The sequence below is a fragment of the Melospiza melodia genome, chromosome 4 (genome assembly GCF_035770615.1).
Source record: "Melospiza melodia melodia isolate bMelMel2 chromosome 4, bMelMel2.pri, whole genome shotgun sequence".
Lineage (NCBI taxonomy): Eukaryota > Metazoa > Chordata > Aves > Passeriformes > Passerellidae > Melospiza > Melospiza melodia.
Window position 1 is genome coordinate 70,880,366 of NC_086197.1, and position 23,082 is coordinate 70,903,447.

Genomic DNA, 23,082 nt, shown 5'->3' on the forward strand with positions numbered 1-23,082 from the left:
TAATGATTGTACCATGTATACTTAAAGGAATTATGAACATGATTGAGAATACTATAAATCATGTGAGAGTGTTTTGTCTTCTCTCCTTACTCCTTTGGTATTTGATTTTCAAAGAATTTTATTCCATATTGGCATGGGCATTTTGCTGAAGGGATGATGGCCTAGCAGGCTCCCGATGCAATCCAAGCCAACCCATGTCCTGGTCCAGGTGACTGATTAGGACACAATCAATCCTCTCTCTCCCATGTTTGCCTCCCAGTGGTACAGAATATACCTAGCTGCAGTATCTGTGTTCCTGCCACAGCATTGCTAGCATAAAGAAGGCCAGGACAGTAATGCTCAGTTGTGAACATATTCCTGGACACTGCATTGGCCCTTATCATGCTGAAGAGAGCCCTAGACAGGACCTAGGCAAACTGCAGGGGAGGCTCAGGCCAGGGACCAGAATGAACCAGGTCACTCAGTTTCAGAGTAAGGAGCTGATGTTAAAAACACATGCCACGTCTTGTCACTTGACTCTAGGGCCAGAGAAGAGACTTTTGTCCATTTTGTTAAGTATAAACATAACCCTTCTGAAAATGTAAACCATTACCTGGAAAGCAGTCACTGATCGTACTCATGAGGTGAAGCTCCAAATAGCTTCTGGAAGCTCCTGAAAGTCAAGGTTCCAGAAAGAAAAATGCAGCAGTATTCCAATGTAAAAATAAGTACATTGGATGTAACTACTGATGTAACTACTTAGGAATTTATAAGACCTGCACCATCAGGGAATTTGAGAAGTCCCCAAACTTTAAGAACCAAGCAGAAAGAGCAAAGCTGGGCTTGTTGCTGTGTTTTGGCCAGGGGACAGATCCTCTGATGTCTCTGGCAGCAAAACTACTAACAGATATTTGCCAGAGCTGGACATCCCTAATGCCTATCTCTCTTCAACCCTCATGTGGATTCTCATTATAATACAATAATATATATTATTTACCATAATTTTATCTGCTACAGTCTAGTAATATAGCTGAACTCTTGTTCAGGCCTCTCCTCAAAGAGAGCTTGAGTATGATCTCTTTCCTGATTTTCTTATTGCTTTAAGAACTTAATATCTTTGAGGTTTAATAACTACTTCCCTGAAAATTTTGGCTGAAATTGTCAAATAGATTAAATGATACAGTTTTATTATTACAGAAGGATTGACATGGAGTCAGCATTACACTGTATTAGTTCCTCAACAAGCCTGGTTAAAGAAAAAAATTCACTATTGACAGATGATGTGATAAATTTTATTCTGCATATTGATGAAAAGCCAAATTCAAAATGAGCATTTTTACATCAGAGAATTATTTAGGTTGGACAATACTTTTAAGATCATTAAAGGTCCAACCATTAATCAAGAACTGCCAAGTTCACCACTCAACTTTGTTGCTAAGTGCCACATCTACATGTCATTTTATACCTGCAGTGATGGTGAGGAGTAGTCTCTGGGTGAGTTCAGTCCAGAGAGACAGAACGTCTTTAATGTGAGAGTTATAACCAGATAAATATAGATAAATATATATATAAATATAGATAAATATATACCTTCTGCAGTCATAATCCATAACAATTCACCCTACCTGATTTTTGCTTGAGGTATATATGTGCACATACTAAAGCATAAAGGAGGTTAAAACCAGCTGAAAATTACTTCTTCCAAACAGATTGACTGATGAACAGTCAATACAAAACAGAGTAAATTTCAAACAAGGGAAAAAATATATCAGACTTAAAAGTTTACAAAGAATATGTTGTACTTTTACACTGAAAATAGCAATGAAATTCATACTAGAATCAGTATCCATACAAGGATGGTAGAATCAGAATCTGTGCAAGGATCATCTCTGGTACTCAGCACTGGTGAGGCTGTATCTCCTGTTCAGTTTTGGGCCCCCCACAAGAAGAACTCCAGGTGAGGTGGTGGAGTGTGTCCAGAGAAGGATATGGAAGCTGGTGAAGGATCTGGAGCACAAAAAGGGTGCTCAGAGAAAGCCCTATCACTCTCTAAAACTACCTGAAAGAAGGGTGTAGCCTGGTGGGCGTTGAGCTCTTCTCCCAAGTAGCAAGCAACAGAATGAGAGGAAATGGCTTCAAGTTGTACCAGAGGAGGTTTAGATTGAACATTAGTAAAATCTCTTTGTGGAAAGCATTGTCAAGCACAGGAACAGATTGCCCAGGGAGGTGTTTGAGTCACCAGGCCGTAAAGTATTTAAAAGATGTGTAGATATGGCGCTTGGAAACATGGTTTAATGCTGGGCTTGGCAGTGCTGGATGAACAGTTGGACCCAATGATCTTAAAAGTCTTTTCCAACGTAGACAATTTGTTGATCCCTACACTGGTGAGAACCAACTTACTTCAAACAAATGTCATCAGTAGAAACTGCTGGGATTGACAGTCTTCCAAGGAAATGAAGAGACAGTGAAGACAGATGAAGTTGCTCAGGTGGTTCTTTTGGATCTTACTAGAGAAACCATATCAGTGATGTCATATGGGCTCTCCTAGACAGATAACCAGTGCTGATTTTTCATGTGCCTTCCTCAAAGAATATGAAGATCAGTAAGAAAGCTTAAAGACCATTCATTAAGCACGCAGCACTGGTGCAAGGAAATACCTTGTAGAGATCTAGCCTGGTGACTGAAATCCTTCCTGGTCTTGTGAAGGCAAGAGTGGTACTATATTAATGGTACAATAACATTGCCCAACCACTCTTTCATTTTCTCTTGACTGGATTTTCTGAGAGATGTTGAGAAAACCTGACACAGCTCAACAAAAACCAAATGAAAACATAACATGGATAAGACTGTTGCTGTGTCTGCTAGTATACATTCACAAGAGCCAATACTATTACCAAGAATTCCTTCCAGGAAGCACTAAGGGCAGCAGTGGCTGTTTTATGAAGACTTGGTAATTTAGTCTTTGGCCCTAAAAATTGGAAACTGACAAAACAATAATATTTCTTTTTTTAAAAAAAAATCATTCTCCCAGGCTTCCCAGTTCCCATCTATACCACATTTTTCTCACAGTCCTGCATATGGTTAAGGACATGACTACGGTTTACTAAATATGGAATAGATGGTCTCCTATGGCAGTAGCACGAGCCATGGATTTCACTCAGGTCCATTTTAACCTCCTGTTTCCATGGCTATGGACAGAATGGTATTTTTGAATAACGTATAAGAAAGTGCCTTGAAAAATTAAAGTAGGCACAACCTTGCAAATACAGTTGGCCTGAGAAAAGACTGAGGATCTGGGTGACATCGGTGGCTCTTTGTGAACTGATACAGAAAAACACAACCCTGCTGTGGAGACTGTCCAGCTGTGATAAGTGTGGCTGATAAAAAATTAACACAAATGGGTATGGTTGATAACTATAAGGACTTTTTCTTTGGCTTATTAGTTGTCTGTCAGATCCGAGTTCTGCACTGAGACATGCTCCAGCCGCACCAGGTGAGGTCCAGTGAAGAGAAAGCCATGAAAAAACGCCCTAGAGAAAGGTGGGGGCAGCAGGGCTCCTTCTTTTAGCATAAGTCTACAGCTAGATTGGAGTAAGTCTAAGACAAAACTGCATAAGGACCGGCTTGCAGGAAAGGACATTCTTGAGATTAGTTTATTGGCTCTCTCATTTATTGCTTTTTTAGACAGCTGTACTGGGATGTAGGAGACTGCACGGCGTGAAAGTTCAGAGATGGAATAATAAGATTCACTGGCATGATTATGCATTTTATGTGTGAGGCACCTTTGATTGTGAAAAAGTTAAAGCATGTCCTTCATAAAGCTTGGGATGTTTCTCATAACACTAGCACAAGTAGGTAGATGAAGAGATGTGACATGCCTAATTGTTTCTTTTATCTTCCTTGTGATAGAGACAAAGTTCTATTTTAAAGACTTACCAAAAAACAGGTCTTTCATCTGGAGTGTAAAATTCATATGTTCCCTGACCTCATGTGTCACATGGTAATGAAACAACGTAAATCAGAAACATTAAAAGTTGAAGTTTGTTAATATTACTGCTGAAGCTCCAGTCTCTTTCCTAGTTAAACTGACAGGTCCATAGTCCAAATATATATATTTACAGATTACAACGACATAAAGACAAAAAAAAAATCAATGGACATCAATAAGAAACAAATGTAAATGCAAGTTTCAGATAACTATTTGGACATTACAAAAAGAAACCACCAAAAAAATTCCACAACATCACAAAAATTGCTCACATTTTAAATGGGCAAATAGACTTTCTTTGTATTATACTAGTATCTTACTCCTAAGGAAATACTTCAGTAATTTACATTTTGTGGTGAAAATGTAAAAAATATATGTTTTGCATTCTCTTATCTATGTTTCCTTCTCACTGTTTTTAGCTGTCTGGGCTGAATCAGGGACCAAGGTTCAGAAATCTCTCTTCCCTGGCTGAGGAAGATATCATATACTGATATTTTGAGGTCAATAAACAAAAGAAGAGGGACTCCTACTGGCTTCTGCATTTTTTCCCACAGTTGTCAGCCACCTCAGAAAAACTGGCTGAATTAGATGTAGGCCAGAGGTGGCAAGAGTTCATAAGGCAACACAAAGACTTTGGGGGGACTGAGTTAAGGCCAGTCTAATCTCAGGATACAATAGGTCAGGTGTTTTCTTCAGGTGCCCACTGGCCTGGGAATTATTAAAATGAAAAAATAACTTTCCTCTTTCTCTCTCTCCTCCCATAAAATCCACAGGAGTCTCAAAGAGAATCTGAAAACAGAGACATTTCCATATAGCTCATTTTAAAAAGAGAAATCCAACTCATTAACTCAAGACTATGCCAGAGCAAACTGTACACTTGAGATAAGTCCCATATTGCAGCTTTTTCCCATCGTAAAACTATTTTGAAGGCAACTGGAAACTAGTTCACATTAATTTATGAATTAATGCTGTCCAAAAGTGGCCCCACAAAAAACCCCTATTCTTTCTCCATCAGATGATAGAGAGGAAGCTAGTCTTGAAGGTAGAAGGTGAAATTCTGACTCCATTTGCTAAATATGAATTTACTTCAACAGAGCCAGGATCTCCCCTCAAAAGATTTAGCTATAGTAAGCAGTGGAATGCGGTCTAAGCAGCAGAGTAGAAAGACGAGTTATGGAGAGTTTGGATCCCCACTTTGCACTCGCAAGCCAAGGACCATAGTAACATATGACATGAGACTATTGTCTCGGCTGTGTCTGTAACCATCCGATTTTCAACCCAAAAGATTCACATTATTACCAGTTTCTGCAGGTAATCCTTCTGACAGAGGAATCAAACATTACAGAGACCAGGTGCTTCTTTCATTTTACAGACATCTCCTGAGGACAACTATCACTGCTACATCTGGTGATTCTAGAAATACATCAATTGTATTTTCCTTTAACCTATTACTGGCACAATATTGTGTAGTATTACTGCTATCCTGACCATCCTGCTTCATGCTCTTGTAAAGGTACCTCTTTAAGTGCAAGGGACTAAGTTAGGGAGAACTGAGGGGGGAAAAAAAGAAAAAAAATTAAACTCTCCATCAGAATGAACACAAGCAGCCAGAAATAAGAAAAAGCACATAAACAACTGAATCTGTGTAGAACAATGCAGTGATCAAGGGAATTCAATCAACACTGCTTCTAGCATCAAATTTAGGGCTATAATTCCCACAGTACTTCTAAAGAGTATTTTTAAACCAGCTCTCCATGTGTGCCAATTTGGATGAATGGAAATTCAATAAGTAATGAAATATTACACAGTTTTGTTTTCTTAACTGCTTGAATTCTAAAAAAATGCATCTACTTTTTTTTTCATCATCAGCTAAAATGCTGTATGTATAATTCAGCATTGCCACTTGGTATCTCTTAAAGCTACCTGGAAGTAATTCTAACAGTCAAACCTCAGTATTGGTTGACTCAGTGAAAGACTGTTACAATTACTTGGTAGAGCTGCATATAGAAAAAAAAATTAAATTACTGATTTTTTTTTCCCTGTCATACTTCCTCTTTTACCTGAATGTCATCTTCCTATCTCATTTATCCTAATTTTTTATATTTGCTATAAGATTAATTTTACTACAGCATTATTTACATTTTTTCTCTTGCATTCTTTAAAAGGTGGAATGACTTCACCATTCTGTGATTTTATGAAATGACCTTGTACAATTATGTATGAAATATATACAAGACTATACATAACCTAAGAGACAAAAATCTCAAAACTATATTTAGCATACTCACTTGAATAAAGGAGTTCCACAAACAACACATTTGTATATTCCTTGAGCTTTATGGTGTGTGTACTCCCCCTCAAAGGCACTGGTAAAACAATAAGACCGCATTTTAAAATTAAATAAAGGAATTCCTTTTTTTTTTAATTTTTAAAGTAGTTGAGTCTTTAGAAAAATGTTATAGAAGAAGTCCACGATTTCTAAGTTGGCAGCTGTTTTTTATTAAAGGTAGCAAATAAAGCAAGCACAGGAAAAGGGGAACGTCCTCGTTAGTGTGCCTCGGATGTTACGCATCATGCAAAAGGAAGCAAATTGTCCCACAGTTCAAAGGCTGGAACAACAACAAAACCAAAAAGGATAGAACAAAAGTCTTCCCCTATCTGGCAAGTGAAATGTCAAGTTTTTGTAAACACAGATCATTTGGCACGTAGCTCAACCTGCCCCACCTCGCTGTGTCCACGTCTGGGCCGCGTGCAGGGCTCAGTGGCTGCAGTGGAGCGAGGTGTGAGGCGCTGCAGAGCCGTGGCGCTGGGTCAGGCCAACGCCGGCTGCCCGGGCGGCACAGACATTGTAGCTGAAAATGAAATAATTGGTCCAGGATTTCAAGCTGTGCGCGCCTTATATTTTCAGTTGAAAAGCAATATTCCAGCTTTAAGGGAATATTTTTCTAAGTTAACAATCTAAAAGGCTAGGAGGTCATTCACCTAATACGAATCAGCTGCGCTAGCCCAACAAAAAGCCTATGTGCTCAGCAGCTTGTTTTTATTATCCTTTCACCCTTTTTATGAGGTCCAATTTTTTTTATAAACAGGATTTTTAAGAATGACCTAATCTCCGATTGTTTGTGTGCATTAAATCACGTTGTTGGTCCCGTACACAAGAGCATGGAGGGCTGGGGGGAAGGCAAGGCAGGTCTCCCAGCAAAGGCAACCGTCCCCTTGCCCTACCACGGCTGTGGCAGGACGGAGAGGGCTGGGGTGGGGAGGGCGACTGTCCCCACCAGCCTCTCTGGCACGTTCAGCCACCAAATTCAGCGCTGTCAGGAAAAGGTTTGCCTATTAACCAGGACCCCACGTGCAGCAGGGAGTCCTTGCAGCTCTTGAATGAAAACAAGCAGTTACATCATTAGTACGTTTAGAGCAGAGGTAAAGCCAGGGCCTTGCGCCAAGCTCAGTGGTATAAATTAGACAACAAAAAATGGCTGGGCCTTGGCAAGTTACCTTTGGCTGGAATCAGCTGAGAGAGAGAGACTTTATTCACTAAAAACAATCTTGGAAGTCTGTCCTTTTTTTTTCCCCTCCAGGACTTAAGGCTGGGTTCCAGCAACTAAAGCCATGTGAGGGCAGTTATTGAAAATTTTTGACATTCCAACCACAAATGAGCCAATAAATACCTTCTCCACATGTGCTTCAAAAAGAAATTGGAGTGGGGTGGAAAAGAACTAAATTATGCTACCTTCTTTCTGCAGCCAAAACGTCTATACTTACAATGGCCACCTTCAAAACTCCAGCCTCCTGGCACAGGGCCATTTCCCTCGTGGTTCTGCTTACTGCGATGTCTTCCAAAAAAAGTGTACCTAAACCACTATTACTTCCACACGTTTTGTAGTAAACTAAAAACAGACTCTAACTATGAGCCTGGTGACTTTATAAGACATGCAGTGTTCATTAAAAGAAAAAGTCACACAAGACCCTTGGCCCTGGCCCCCCTGTTGCAGATGCTTGTCTTTGCAGTAGTGTTAATTTGTAGGGGTTAGTAAACAAGTGTAGAAATCCTGGAAGAAGAAGAAAACAACCAACAAAACTTGGTAGGGAAGGTGAGGAAACAGCAGTAAGGGGAGAGGTGGAAAAGAAAGATGCCTGTGTTTTTAGATCTGAGTTTCTTTCATCCTGCCTTACCTTTCAGTCCCCTTCTCCTGAGTGACATGGTACTGCAGGGGTGTCAGTCGCTTCCTCAGCTCTTCCTGGGAAAAGACCACCTTACAGTCCTTTTTATCCCTACATGACCCTGCAAAAGGAGAGGATATGGGAGAAGGAGCCTTTTTAGCTTAAATCCTGAATAATTGCTTTGGCAGACAGCCACAGTATAGCTTCTGCATTCACTTGTCAATGACCAGGCTGGTCCCTAATGCACAAAGAATGGCTCAGCTGAACTGCAGCTGATTATTTATTCAAATATAAGTATAGAAAAGAATTTTTATGGAGAGCCAGGTGATTCCACTGGAGCAGTGACAATGTGCTACAGCCAAAGCCCTTTGGTGTGTTATACACTAAATTGTTGCGCACACAATCATTCACAAGAAAATACCGCTTTTCAACCATTAAAAAAAGATCTGCAAAAATCCCAGCTACAGCTGAAACATTCTTTACAAGACATCTATATTGGAGACTTATGGTAATGGGCATATGATGTTTAGCCACAACATCTGGCAATTTCAGTACCCTTAAAAGTAGCTGAAAAACAATTCTAACCTTCAGAATTACAGTAAGATTGATTTAATTTCTAGTTGCATCCTCAACCTTTTCTCTGTTAAAAAAGTAGCCTTTTTCTTTTTTCACTGTTGAAGCACTAGAATAGAAGTCCTAAGGAATAAGTAATTTCTTTATGCACAAAGCTGTACAAGGTTCAACTTGTAAAATTTGTTGCAAAGGAGGGTTCTGTTGAAATTACCCTCCTCTGAAAATCTAATCTTAACACTTTGCTTAGTTCACACAGAAAATCCAAGGAGTACATAAGGATTACAGTAAAAAATAGACATTTGCATAGTGCAAAATCCACACTGTGAAAGCAAAAAACAACAATAAAGTTACTTCTGGGAATGAAAATTCTCCAAGTAATAACATAAATTGCAAAATATTCAGGTAGCTTTGATAAGCATTGGCAAAAACTAGCTGACAAAATATAGCAGGGGAAAAGCACTCTAATTATGACAGTAATTAAAATATAGTGCAATAAGAAATAAACACTCCCAACGAAAATATTTTTTGCTAGAAATGTATATACACTCATAAAAAGACCAATTGTGTTCCCAAAGTAGAGGCAACAGAGCTACCCATCTGTATGTCATTTAGTACAGGAGAGGCAATGGCAGGTTTAAATTACATGGTATTGGATTGCAATTTCCTAACATTGGATGCTTTTCTGCTTTTTTACCTTGAGTCATTACTAAGGAGCGTTCATAAAAAGTAGCTTAGAGCACAGATGCTTGCAAATCATTTAAGAAAAGATGTTTCTTTCTTCCTCCCCCTCTTCTTTTCTCAATTTTTTAATGTGTGGGGGTGGGTGAATAGGGGAGAGAGAAAAAGAATAATGCTGCTGGTCACTACCAACTAACCCTAGGAAGTATTTTCAGGAAGAAAAAAGTAAAATTGAAAACATCTGATTGAAGTAAATAGTGCAAACATAAAAAGCTTTACTAGTGAAAGAAAAGTATTGAAAAGCGACTTTATTTCATAGATTAGAAATTACTTTTGATCTAAACATTCTTAAAAACAGATTGTTTTCCACTCTGACCCATCTCATTAGCTGTGCTGCAGACTCTTCGTTTTAATGGCAAGCTTTGAAAGAGCGCTGCTGTACGCCTTTGTTAGCTTCAATCTTATTTGGGAGAGGGATAAAGATTTCATTCCAGGTCTCTTTGTTTGTCTTTCAAGAACCACTAAAGCAGTATTCACACAAATTTTGCAGGAATGTGCCCTGTGCCATAGCTTACAAATTATTTGGTTTTGGTGCACTTAAAGGTCACCTTCCAAATTAGCAAAATTTTCCTACATCCTGGCTTTTCAACCTTAAATGTAAATATTGTTTTCTAACTGTAAGTGAGGTTTGTTCTTTATAACATTTGGTTGCTTATTTAAGGATGTCAAACTTTGGAGGTTTTTATTCTCCAAACGTGCAGGACTCTAGGACTAATAAGTCTTTCAAAGTATAGCTAACAGGGAAAGGAAGCATATGCATTATATAAATAGCTATTGTTATCTTGCATTACGCAGCTCAGAAAGAAACTGTTTGAGAGACAGTCTTTTCTCTACAATTTCAGTTTAAAAAGTAGTCTAGGGAGCAACAAAGAATCTTACAAACCAACATCTCTTCAATTTTTAAAATATCTGCCATAATTTTAAAAAATAAATTCTATTTGCTCCATAACTGCTGCTGCTGCTGCAAAAAGGCAAACTAAGCATAACTTCACTTTGAAAAAGGGAAAATACTGAATGATTTTTTTAAACAGTCAGTTTGCCCCCTTTACATTCCTTAAATAATTTTTCATTTTATTTACAAATTTAATGTTCTCCAATCTGTGGGTTTACTGTATGCATAAGAAAATTTCTAGATGCCACATGATCCACAACAATGATCAGAAGTAGGAAGTGTGTTAAAAAAAGATCTTTTGTATGCCTTGTTTTAATAATTAACTGTATGTTTTATAATACAAACAATTGTTTATGTCTGCAGGGGAATTTTGCCAAACTACGCTGATGTAAAATGCAACCGACCCCAATAAGGGATTCTTCAAGGGTGAAATTTGAGTATCGATCAAAAGAAAGTTGCACTACAAATTATAAAGAAAATCCCTTGGTCCAGCCTCCAGCATTCAAGAACGGCCCTATTAAATTAATTGTACTTACTATTTAACTGCTGGCAACAAACAGATAGCTCAGTAAATGGATCACACTATTTCCCTATTGCTGTGGAGGCAAAGAGGTAAAGCAAGACTCATCCCTGACTGCAGAGGATATAGGAGTATTTTATCTGAAATGGGGATAGCCTACAAGCTTCTATAAAAATGCAATTAATCCTAGAAAATACTAGATGAGATTCTAGGAATACATTCCTTCAGTTAGGAAAAAAAATACATGCAAGAGGGACAAAAGTGCATAATTTTTGGTAAAAGAGTGTTTCCTTCTGGTTTTGCAGCTGTTCCTTTATGACATGAGATGACTATCACATTCAAGGCAACTGTTTGTATTCTGGGAGGGGACAACATAAAGCTACACAAAGATGTCCAATATAAGAAAAACTGCCACTAGTAATGGAGCTGTTATTGAGCTAATTATTAAACTAGAGAATAAATGGGCAGGCTGACCACCTTCCTCCATCTGGTTCTCCATAGATGGGATGAGGTTTGGGCTCTGGAAAGGGTCCCTACAGGCAACAAAATGCTTCAGCAGCTCAGCCATAAAGGCAGGCTCAGAGTTCACTGGCATATCCCACAGTTTGAGGCAAATGAGAGAAAAGGTCATCAGTTCTACAAACAGCATTTCGTCACCTGATTAAAGGTGAGGCTAATTTAAATGCTGTATGAGAATAAGAGAGCCCGGATTCATAGAATCTATGTTGGCACTCTTGTTCCTTGGAGACAGTGCTCCCAGCAATGACTTTTAGAAAAGGCCAGGACAGCTATGTTCTGAACTCCAGTTAGATGCAGCTGTTAAGAGGTGAACTGCCTGCAAAGACAGACAAAATTCCCTTTGATCCACTGCAGGATTGGAGGCCAGATTAAATCTCTCTAATCAGCACCCCATGGTGCCTTCTTTGGGGTTGGCACTCCTAAGAAAAGCAGTGTTCAGGCAGCTCCTTCAGCCCTCTGGCAACAGCTACAGCAGCACTAAAGGCACTTATGATCCTGGAGCAGGGTGGAAGGTTTTGTGAGGAAAAGACCAGCCTCACAAATCTTAATGGAAAACAACCCCAAACAAACAAACAAAAAAAACCTGAGGAGGGTGAAACAAACATCAACAGAAACCTTTCTTGGAGACTTCACAGTATTCTTGTGTTTAGGAATGGGATTTTTTTTCTGAAAAGCAAGGGAGGGCATGCTGCCATTTACTATTCACCTGCAGACTATGAGCATTTCAGAGTTCAGCTCTGAAGTCTGCTGTACAAATTAAGTGAACAGAAAGTATTTTCTGAGTGTTGACCTGATAATGAAGACATTAATCATCTCACCTCACATATAAGTTCCAACTGACTTTTCAAGCCTGTGGTTCATAACACTCCTTCCTTATAAGCAATCACAAGAAAACCAGCAACCAGATATGTTCAGACAGATGGACACAAGTTAGCAGACCATTACTCCTCAACTCAGCCCCTCACCTGTTCCAACACACCAGAGGTTGGTGATTAGTGTCTGATATGCCTTGAAATGTGGTGGCATTTTGCCTGATAGCTTTCCTATATCAAACATTCTTTTGAACCATTCTAACATTTCTTTCTTGCATTTTGTTGCTTCCTATCACTGAAATTAACTCAATATTTCAACTGCATGGAAGACACAACATCCATTTTCCCTCTTCTATCTATGCTTATATTCCACTAGCATTAATGGACATTATGGTCATGCACTGAGGACATACCACTTAGACTTCCTGAACTAAATACAGAAAGATCAAATGTTCCAGCAGGGCACATAATAAATCGGGCTTCTAGTTTTCCGCACTATTTCTTTTCATATAACCACGCAGTTTTTTAGGGGCCTTACAGTACCTTTTATTTTTCATATTCCACCCCAGCCCCAATCCTGCAATGTGACCTGTGTAGGCACACCATTGAAAATATGCATAGCTACTTAAGGGTCTATGACTGTACATGAGACTACAGGATCTAAGTATACATCTTTTTGCTTCCCAAAGTCTGTCCCATTATAAGCAAATCTTGGTAGATTGATGGTAAATTACCTCAAACTGATATTAAGAGGAATTCCACAAAGTTAAAAAATATTTGCATACATTTCTTTAAATAAATATCCTTACATATACTATTGCTAACACTTAGTATTTTTAAAAGTGGAACCTCGCATTTCTTTTTACTTCAGATTTCATTTCACAGTTTATGCCTCTTGTTGCCAGTTTTGCCTCACTGTCTGATTAAGAAAAGGCAAACTCACAACTCTCTCTCACATATTTTAATTTCTGTTTAATTTCTTCTGTGCAGCCTCTAGTTTTCAGCCTCTCAGGAGAATGTTGCAGTGTTCTCTCACTGCAAACAAGCCAGGAACTGCCATCTAGTTTAATGAAGAACAACTCTTGAGAACGGTTACATTGCAAACAGTTCTATTGGCTTGTATTTGGAAAACACAGTTTTATAAAACCTGTATTTGACATGATAGTTCTTTTTATAATCCCCTCACAAGCCATTTCAAATTACCTTAGCCTGCTGGTGACTAGGATAAATGCTGCAAAAGAAACTGAAACTTCAATTTCAGAACTTCCTCTGAAATGTTTGGAGGTCAGGTTTAAGTAAAATTCAAACTTCATCATTAAAAAAACCCCATAAATGTTTTACACATTGAAAAACAGATCTGTGGTTCCTTTGCTTTCTTGCTGTAGGTAGCTAACTCCCACCTGCTGTTGAAATACCATTTGCAGTTTCATGCAAGCATTAGAAGTAATGGAGCGAAGACCATTTCCACTATATTGTGCGTTGAAAATCCAAAAGCCAGGTACCAGAACAGCAGTTTGAATTTTGGGTCAAATTCCAGGTTCTATCTTGAAAGAACACCACCCAAAAACTAACTGTCTTTAAAAAAAATTATTTGCTTAACACCAGGAGGGTCAGATGGTCACTAGGGAAGGGCAAGCCCCTTCTCTGCAAATTTGCAAACTTCCCATACTATCAAGTAACAGAGCTATCACATTTTTTTTCCCACCTGGTCATCAGCACAGCTCTTGTTTAATAAAAAAATTAAAGAAAAAAAAAATAAAACCTCCAAACTGCCAGCTAATGCATCTCTATGCACTTGTTTTCTCTGCACAGAAAGTGGTACTGGGATCCCAGCAGGCAGGCCCATATAGGCAGCATCTGTTGTTTCCACAGGTCTGCAAACCTGCTTGCAGCAAGTTACACTAAAGCAGCCATGCAAGCCAAAGAGTCATTCCCTGGAAAAGAAATCTGAAGCTGCCTCTCCTTCTTGTGAATGTAAAAAACATTTAACAAAAGACTGAAGTGTTTTGCTTAGTGGGAAAGGGGGAAAGAAAATCAGCTCCTTTTGTCCTCTCCAGGCATGTCTACTTTACTTCCATGTCTGACATCAATGAAATAAATGTCACTACCAGACACAATCTTGATCTCACAACCTTTCCAAATTATAACGACTGAGAGGAGTCCACCACTACCCTGCATTAGCTGGTGGAGATGAAGACAGCTTCCTCTGCAGCTTTTTGAGCTGTCATCTTCACTACTGTTGCAGCAACAACAGCATGTGGCTGCTCAGCACAGGTTGGTGAATAGAAGAACCTTCAATTAAGTGGAGCAAAAGCTCATTATGTTATAAACTGCCACATTTGTTATCGTTTCTGCTGAGATGGCCAAAGACAGAGTGCACAGGGCAGCTGACCTATTTGCCTTACTCTTGGATGCAAACCAGGCAAGAAAAGATCAAGATCTATTGGTACAGCCATGGAGGGGGGAATATTTATAATGATGGATTTCTCTTCCTCTGCCCCCAACAGATAAAGAGACTTTTGTTTTGCTGATATTATCCTAGCACCTTTCACTGGCACTACATTTGTTTAAATTAAAAACAAGAAAGACAGAAACACTGAGCACTCTTTATCTGGTCAGTAGATTTCTGACAGAATCAATAAAAGAGTGCTCAACATATGGAAAAGCATTTTATTAACAGTGAGATCAAGGTGAATTTAGTAAGAGTGCTTTATGCTACCTTTTTTATTTATAATATTTCATTAAGTCATCAAAATAAGTTTATTCACATAGCTTTAATAAAGGTTTAACCCTGCAGCAGAAACAATTAAAAAGTCAGCATTTTCCAGCAGTTGTGTGTAGCTTATTTTGGCATTCAGGCTGTTGCTAAATCCTCCTGCTGCTTCCTCCACAATAGTGATGTGTGGCCTGTGAAATGAGCACTGGATTTCTAGACTTAAGGTGCCTCAATCTGTACTTGGGATGGGGGTGGATGAAAGGAGAGAGCTGGGGGAAGGTCCTTCCTCTCCTCCAATTCTTTATAACACCCCAGTCTAACCCCCTGAAAAACTTGATCTGTCTCCAGCTGTGGAGGGTAAGGAGCACTTTTGCAAAAGCTCTGCCTGCTCTGTGGCCTTTCATCCCACTTCCCCAAGCACAGAGGGACATACCTAGCATGAAGACAAGAACGGCTGGGACACTCTGCTCCTGTTCATTCTCTGCTATGACACCACAGAAAACACTGTGTGTGAAAACACTTCCCTCTCAATCTGCTTCAGGACTAAAGGTAGAGGAACAGTCAAAAAGGGCTGTAACTGCCAACTCTATTCCCTACTGGGCCTTATGGAATTCCTTATGTTTAGTTAAAATTCAGCCATGCCTTATGAGTCGAGAAGATGGGATCAAGCCCTGTAAAAGGGCTTTAAGAGGATTTGGTGAAAACTTTCACTGCTCTGCTGTCCTTGGGACTCCCTAGCCTGGGCCAGAGCATTGATGAGGAGTCCTTACCCACAGTGCACAAAGCTGCCAGCACCAGACCTGGGCTGCCTGCACCTCCCGTTCCACAAGAACCTCTTCTCCAGACAGAGCAGAGGGCACCTTTGTACCCTAGCCATGCATCCCTACCCAGCACACCTTTTGAAGGAAATTACAAACTGAGATACATATTTAGCTTGTAACTAAGAACAATTTCCCCTCCTTAGCATTCTGTGGGGCACACCTTGTCTCTACTCATTTATCCCCAGATCATGATCTGTGCTGTAGCAACCTATGGTTAACCTAGCAGCTAAGGTATGGTAATGTTGGAGCCTCTAGTGCCTGATTCCCAGTCCACACTCTGGACCCATTCAAGGTTCCATTAAATTCCAAGCTTATAAATTCCCTAAGTGATCATCTCCTCCATTGTTTTCCAACATACTTTTATTGGCTTTAGGGCTCACATTCACTTCTTGCACATTTTCTTGCTTGTCCTCCCTCAGCTCAGCAATATAGAAAATCTCCTTTCTTTCTGTGTGCTGTCATCTCTCCTTCACATCACACGCTCCTCAGAGAAAAGACAAAGCCAGGAGTTTCTTTTAATTGAAGGGGAAAATGTGAAGGCAATCCTTAAAGGACTTCTTAGTCCTCCTGTTAGACACTCCAATAACTAAAAAAAGAAACTTTTCATGAGAAACTTTAAAACCCAGAAACACCTTGAAAAATCATCTTTTCCGTACCCAACTAAGCAGAAAATACACTAAGCCTGAGCTGCAGAAGGCTCAGGAATGGAACACAGGAAATTTATGAACTCCCAGAATTAAAACATTCCTGCAAGAAGGGTGGAAATGGTTTGTGGTGGATCCTTTATGAGAGCAGAAAGGGAATGAAAACAACTTTAAAAGATCCATCAGGGTACACATTAAGGGACTGTCTTTGTGCATGATCTGGGAGCACAAGAAATGTCTCATCATCCCAGTGCTTCTCAGTGCAAGAATCACTGAGGAGCCTCCACCCAGGTGGGCCAGGGACAAGCACCATCTGTCTCCTGAGCAGATGAGGAAGAGTACAAAATCACCAGAATAAAGATTTAAAAAGAGCAAAAAAAAGAGCACAAACTCTAAGGAACATAACAGAAGGTTTCTTGTCTTCTTTATGATCCCAGGTTTGGCAAGTACTAGACATTTTTAAGAGTACTACACCAAAAGAGATATCTACTAATAAATTTCGTCTGAAAATGTATTAAGTAAGGCATTCTAGACTGAATATTATTGTACAAAAGGAACATTTGTAAACACACTACAACATCAAATGTACTCCCATTAAGACAGTTTTATCTATCTTTTCAAACTCATTTTAAAGCCATTCCAAAAAATATAATGTTATGCTCTATTATGATAATGTAGGGTTCTACTATCATATGACTAAAAGGCAAACATATACACAGACATTTATATAATAATGATACATGAATGGTTTCACATGCTATTTACCATTGAGATCACACAGTGAATATTTTCTACTCTTTTCAACAGTCTTCCTCAAAACTGCTGGAAGGCAGTAAACTGGGTACTTGTAAGACTGAGTTCTAAATTTAGAAATCTATTTTTGATCCAAATTGATATTTGCATTTTTTAATTTAGCTGGATACAAACGAATTTTAATTTTTGCCCCCCAGCCAGTTCTGAGGAACAAATACATTCATCTGAGACCTTGTATAGCATACTTAAACCCAGAGCAAATTTTTATGTTCAAGACATAAACCCCAGAAAATATGAATGTATAATGAAAACATTGACAGGCATTTGACCATAGGTGCATGGATGGTTTATGCTATACAATATCAGTCTTACTTTTATTTTCTTTTGGACCATGTGAACAGACTTCTGGAGTAGTACATCTCTGGTGATACACATTACGGAAAACTAAGGGGAAGTTATAATATACATTATAGAAATTGTATCTCTGAACATAGAAACAGACAATATGAAATGTTTAGTCATACTCAAGTCACACAAAGTTTGACAGCAACTACTGTACTTTGAACCCACAAGACTAAAGTCTTTACTAGACTTTCAGTTGTTAAAGCCATAGCTGGCAAGCAGTATGCACACAGATATTTCATTGACATGAGCAGTTTGAGAGTTGGGAGGAACAAATGCATACAAATAATTCATGTATGCAAATGTTTTCAAGATCTGCTTCTAAAAGTAATTCTTTATGTTAACAGATTACTGCTAAAAACCCAGTTGTGAGACCCAGTGATTTTTTGTTCACTATTAATTTCAATTTTATGAAAAGACATTATGTTAGAACTTAGAATTAACAAAGATTTAGTAAAAGAATGAGAAACCATACTACAGATATTTACTTAATAAAGACTTACACCATATGCCCAACACCATCTTCATACAGATGCATTGCAGTTTAATCTAATGCTAGAAAAGTACAGTTTCCTACTAGTAGTTATTTTAGTAATTAAACACTACAAAACAATTTGGTATTACCTAGGACTTTATTATATGGGAAAAAAACCCAACCCTAAGTCTACCCCTATAATTTTTTCATCATTACTTTTACTTAATTTTACAAGCACCATAATTTTCTTTGATCTACAGGAGAGGAAAATCCAATTTATCACATGCAAAAAATGTGATGTAAGCAGCACAACATTCAAAGTGTTAAAGAAATAAAGAGTCTTTTTAAGAAATGAGAACCCATAATAATTAAAAGACACAGCAAAGCAATATAAGTTATCTTTCTAGGTTATAGCTTGGTGGTCTGCTTCAGAAAACATATGTACATGGAATCTGCATAATCAGTACTTGTATCAGTTGCTTCTTAATATGCATAAAGCAGATGAAGTAGGTTTTATACTAAAAGTTTGGTGGGCATTGTTGTGGGTTTTTTTTAAAGACTTAATTTCTGTGAATTAAATCCTGGCAGGTACTGAGTGCATCCTACATTTCCAAAGAAATTCAGAACATTCAGCTCAAATAAAGTGGGCTCAAGGAGCAACACTTCTCTGTCACACAATGGAGCTGCAGTCATCACTGACAATGAAGAAACCTTGAACCAATGTGATGGTAGTTTGCATACAGGCAAAGACTTTGCTTTTTTCCCAGTATTCTTGCTTTTCTTAAAATACCTGTAAATGTTCCTAAGTTCTCAGGGTGTGCTTTCTGAATGAATGACTCCTAGACGGGAAGCTTTTTATATAGTCCTGGGTGTGCAGAACTGCAAATGCCTAGTGCCATCTACTGGGAGCTCCTGCTCCTGCTCAGACTTGCCATCTTGTCTACAAAAAATGTTATGAGCTAACAGTCCACTAGGTGTGCACACATTGAAACGTTTAGTCCTAACTTCAGACAAAAAAAATATTTTAAAAATACAATTTGGAAGAACAGATCCACACTTCAGGTGCTAATATATAAACACAAAAAGAACAAGTAAAAACACTTCACCAGTACAAGTGAATCTCACAAGTGCTTACAAAATAGTAGCTCAAAGAAGGGACAGGTCATCTCTATTCTAAGATGCATTCCAATAGTATTTAATTAATTTAATGGGGATAGAGATGCGAAAAAAAAACCCCTCTTGTTTCTGATCTACAACTATACATTAAATATAAATTATATATTGCCTTGTGTTACTTTGTTCCTTACAGGAAGGATAGAGGTACCATTCCAAGCATAGAAATTGAAACAATACTTTCATTCAAGTCCTTGTCCAGCAAATATTTAACTGCATAGTGTTTAAAGCATTGTTTGAAAGCCCAGTTTACTGCTCTGATGGCACTTTTCTTCCTTACTCTGAGCATGGGTTCCAGAAGGTTAAAAAGTCTCGTTCCATATTGAATTTGCCGCTGAATTAAAAGGTGGCCAAGCTCCACACGGTCCCAGACTTGGCGGACACATGGCATGGTGGTATGGTTACAGGACTGCAATTCACACAGAACTGGACAGTGGGAAAAGTACTAGCTCAAAGTGTTATGTTATAAAAACTCAGGAGAACTTGGGTGTTTTCTGTATATTCAGAAGCCAAAGTCACAGGGCATTGTGGCATTTAAACAGATGTTGGTTTGACATTTCCTTCCCATGTTTTATTGGATACATGCTATGCCATTTACTTGCAACCCCTTAAATACACCACAGGCAAAAAAACCCAAACCAAAGGCAAAGCAAGCCTATATTAATTTTTAAGCATCTGGGGAATTTAGATTACTCTTAAAATATGTGATATATGTGATTGTATATTATTCCACTGTTAGCAGATGAATTTGAGCTTCTTAGATATAAGTATCTCTCTGTATATATCTCTATAAAGTAGTCAGTCATTGGAACTCAATCTAATAATGGTCCCACAGTTAGGGATCTAAGAGATGGGAATAAACAGTAGTGTTAACTTTGTATTCCAAAATGTGACTACTGGATTATGACAGAAAAACGATTAAACAGCTACTGCAGTGCTTTGGAAGCAGGCACAGAGCAGCAAAACCTCCTGTGGGGTCTGTGTGTTTCTAGCTGATCAGCTTGCACATCTCCTTTTCAGAGTGGAAACAAAATGGCCAGAAGACTGAGTGTCCCCATGTTCAGGGAGACAACAGCAATATCAGCACACATCAAAAGGTGCATAATGAGGGCTAAGGAAATTTGCTTACCCTATATTTTTAGGATTTTAAATCTGGCTCAGGAGCAAATATAACAGGAAACCAAGGTCAAGCTGACACAATGTGGGTTATTCTCTCTCTTCCTCAATATGTGTTTTCAGTTCCTATCAAGGTTAATGGGAGTTTTGCGCACATGTGGGGGAAATGGAACATAAATGCTGCAAAAATTGGACTCAGATTTAGTTCAAATAAAGTCTAATAAGCTTTAGGAAAATCCATCAGCTTGAAAACTGATGTCTTATCACTGAAAAAAAATCTTTAAAACATCACCTCCATATGCTTGCTAAGTCCAGGTCTGGGAGAAACTGCTTGTAACATTCTGCACTCTTATGAACCCGTTGTGAGTGTAGCACAAACACCCAAGCTGGCCCATCTTCGAGGCTTAACACAGATCAGCCAGGACTGTATCTTTTTTATTCAGGCAGCAAGAAAATTTCTAGTAATGTTCAAAATTAACTCAGCACAGCTTCTATTTTCTCCCACATAACCCTGTATACTGACATTTTTACACTGACATTACAGACTATTGCCTTTTAAGTGAAACACAAAATACTTAGGTTCAAGGTTTTCATGATAAAATCAGTTCATGGAGATGGGCTCTTATAGCACCCTTCCCAGACTGAATGGTCAAACCTGGGCCTTACATGAAAAGTGCAGCTGCATGTGGGCATTAAATTGCATGTTTCCACTTAGTTATGTAGAGAAGTGTCATGTAATTAAGGAATGTGCTGCCAGAAGAATGAAAGAATTAAGTTTTAAATTCTGCACACTTTTTGTACATGATTTTCAGTATAACATACTTGATTTATAATAAAAATGTGAAAATAAACACATGGAGTATAACTATAGTGTACTGCTAAATATTTTGGAAAATACTTTTAAGTATGATTTAATAGCAATGATTTAATAGCAATCAACATGTGAAATTCTTTTAGATATTATCTTTTAAAATTAGGAATGGCATTAAGTAAAATATTTTCAGTTTAATGACACATATTTTGCCAAGAATGAGGAAAATAATACAAAATTTAAGAGACTGTATTTTGACAAGGAAGTCAGCATTTCCAAGATTTTTAAAATCTCGGATATAAAATTGCTCACTCAACTCAGAGACTTTTACAAAAAAAGAAAAAAGTGCAAATAAACTTCTACTTCAAAGGAAAATTTAAACAGAACAGCCCATAGCACATTGTTTCCTGCAGCAGAGACACCCCTTCCTACAAGGGCCTTTATTATGCATGACACAACAAGCAGCACCCATTCAACCTGAGGGAAGCCCACAGGCTCGCAGGGCCACTGGCTGGCTCTTTGTCACCAAATGCAGCAGGTTGAATGCAGACATCACTGTGATATCCTCACCAACAAAACCAGAGGCAAAGAACAGGGGCAAGAGCTGAGTAGGGAAGAAAAAAAAAAGAAAAAAAAAAAAAGATGAGAACAAATTAAAACACCAAAAATGTTTTCATTCACAGAAAAAAACAATACTTAAAATTTTATATGACTACCACATGGGACCACAATTCTAAATGTACTTTTTAAAGTGCATTTAACCCATTCTTGCTACCCCACCCCCCAACATTTTGAGACATATTACACAGTCTTCAGTGTAACCATTTTATATGCTACAAAGTGAGAGGGCCTGGACATTTTTATAGGGGTCATTCACAACAGCTGCCTTAAATACCCAACCGAGAGCAACTTGGGGTAGTAGCCTGGTCACAGGTGCAGGGGTACTAAGGGAAAAAAACCCTTAGAACATCAGCTAGATAGTAGGAATCCTGCATGGAACACCCAGGAATGCTGGGAAGACCAAATGCAGGCTTTTTCTATTTATTTTATTTAAACCAAGATCACACTCCGCAACATTTCTGAATGGTGAATGCTGGAAACTAGTCTTTGCTAAAAATTGTTCTTTTGATGACTTGTTTGAAGAATGTGACATTTCATTGTAATAAACTTGCCAGATACCTTAAAACCATGGCTTTTCAAAGGCAGGAAATAATTCATGTTGTAAACTGTCCATGAGATATATTTAAACAATCCTCCAGCCAGTTCAAATATAGCAAACAGAGAGATGGCAGTCATGAGATTTTATTTCAGAAGGGTTTAATGCACAAATACTAATTGTTCCATTCACCTCACAATGGGAAAGAGGAAATGCAGATGCCTTATAGCCCAGCCATGCACAGCCACAGCTCACTTCAGAAGATTATGTGATGTAGGACTGGAGCCAATCCCCAGCCAAAATCGGTACAGAAACTCTCTGGGACTCTCGTGGAAGCAGGATCAGGCCCTTAGGAGCTGCGGAGCAGCAGGGCAGGTCTCCCAGCCTCCTCTCAGGTTCACTCTTTCAGCTGCGGGAGCTGTGGGGTGAGTCCAGCCATGGCCCATAGCAGCGGCTGTGCCAGCGGGGCACAAACTGGCCACGGTCTCGTCCTGAGGAACAAGATTCTCAGAGGAAGGGCACTTATAGAACACCCCAGACAGGTGTAGACACCCTATCCCTGACAGCATTCAGTGTCAGGCTGGACGCGACTGAGCAACTCTGAGGTGTAGTTGAAGTTGTCCCTGCCCATTGCTGGGCGTTGGATCAGGGGGCCTTTAAAGCCCAAACCGTTCTGCGATAATTCCACGATTATAACAAGGACCCAGCCCCCAGCCGGACCCATCACCAAACCGGTCTGGGCGCATCTCACACACCCGCCTCAATTCGGTCGTACCCAAACCAAACTCACTGCGAGACCCCCGACACTTCCGTGCTGCCTGACGGCGGAG

General features: G+C 38.9%; 1 protein-coding gene across 3 annotated transcripts in view; it reads right to left on the reverse strand.

Annotated features, from left to right (window-relative positions):
• MSRB3 (methionine sulfoxide reductase B3) overlaps nt 1-23,082 on the reverse strand; it is an 81,561-nt gene that overhangs the window by 38,469 nt on the left and 20,010 nt on the right. For 2 of the 3 annotated variants that reach the window (XM_063155131.1, XM_063155133.1), the window contains exons 2-4: nt 21,574-21,700; nt 8,144-8,252; nt 6,256-6,333 (exon numbers count right to left, since the gene is read on the reverse strand). In XM_063155131.1, coding sequence (XP_063011201.1) covers nt 6,256-6,333; nt 8,144-8,252; nt 21,574-21,700 — 314 coding nt within the window. Of the gene's footprint in view, nt 1-6,255; nt 6,334-8,143; nt 8,253-17,491; nt 17,564-21,573; nt 21,701-23,082 lie in introns of all 3 variants that reach the window. The other variant, XM_063155132.1, reaches the window with a different exon arrangement.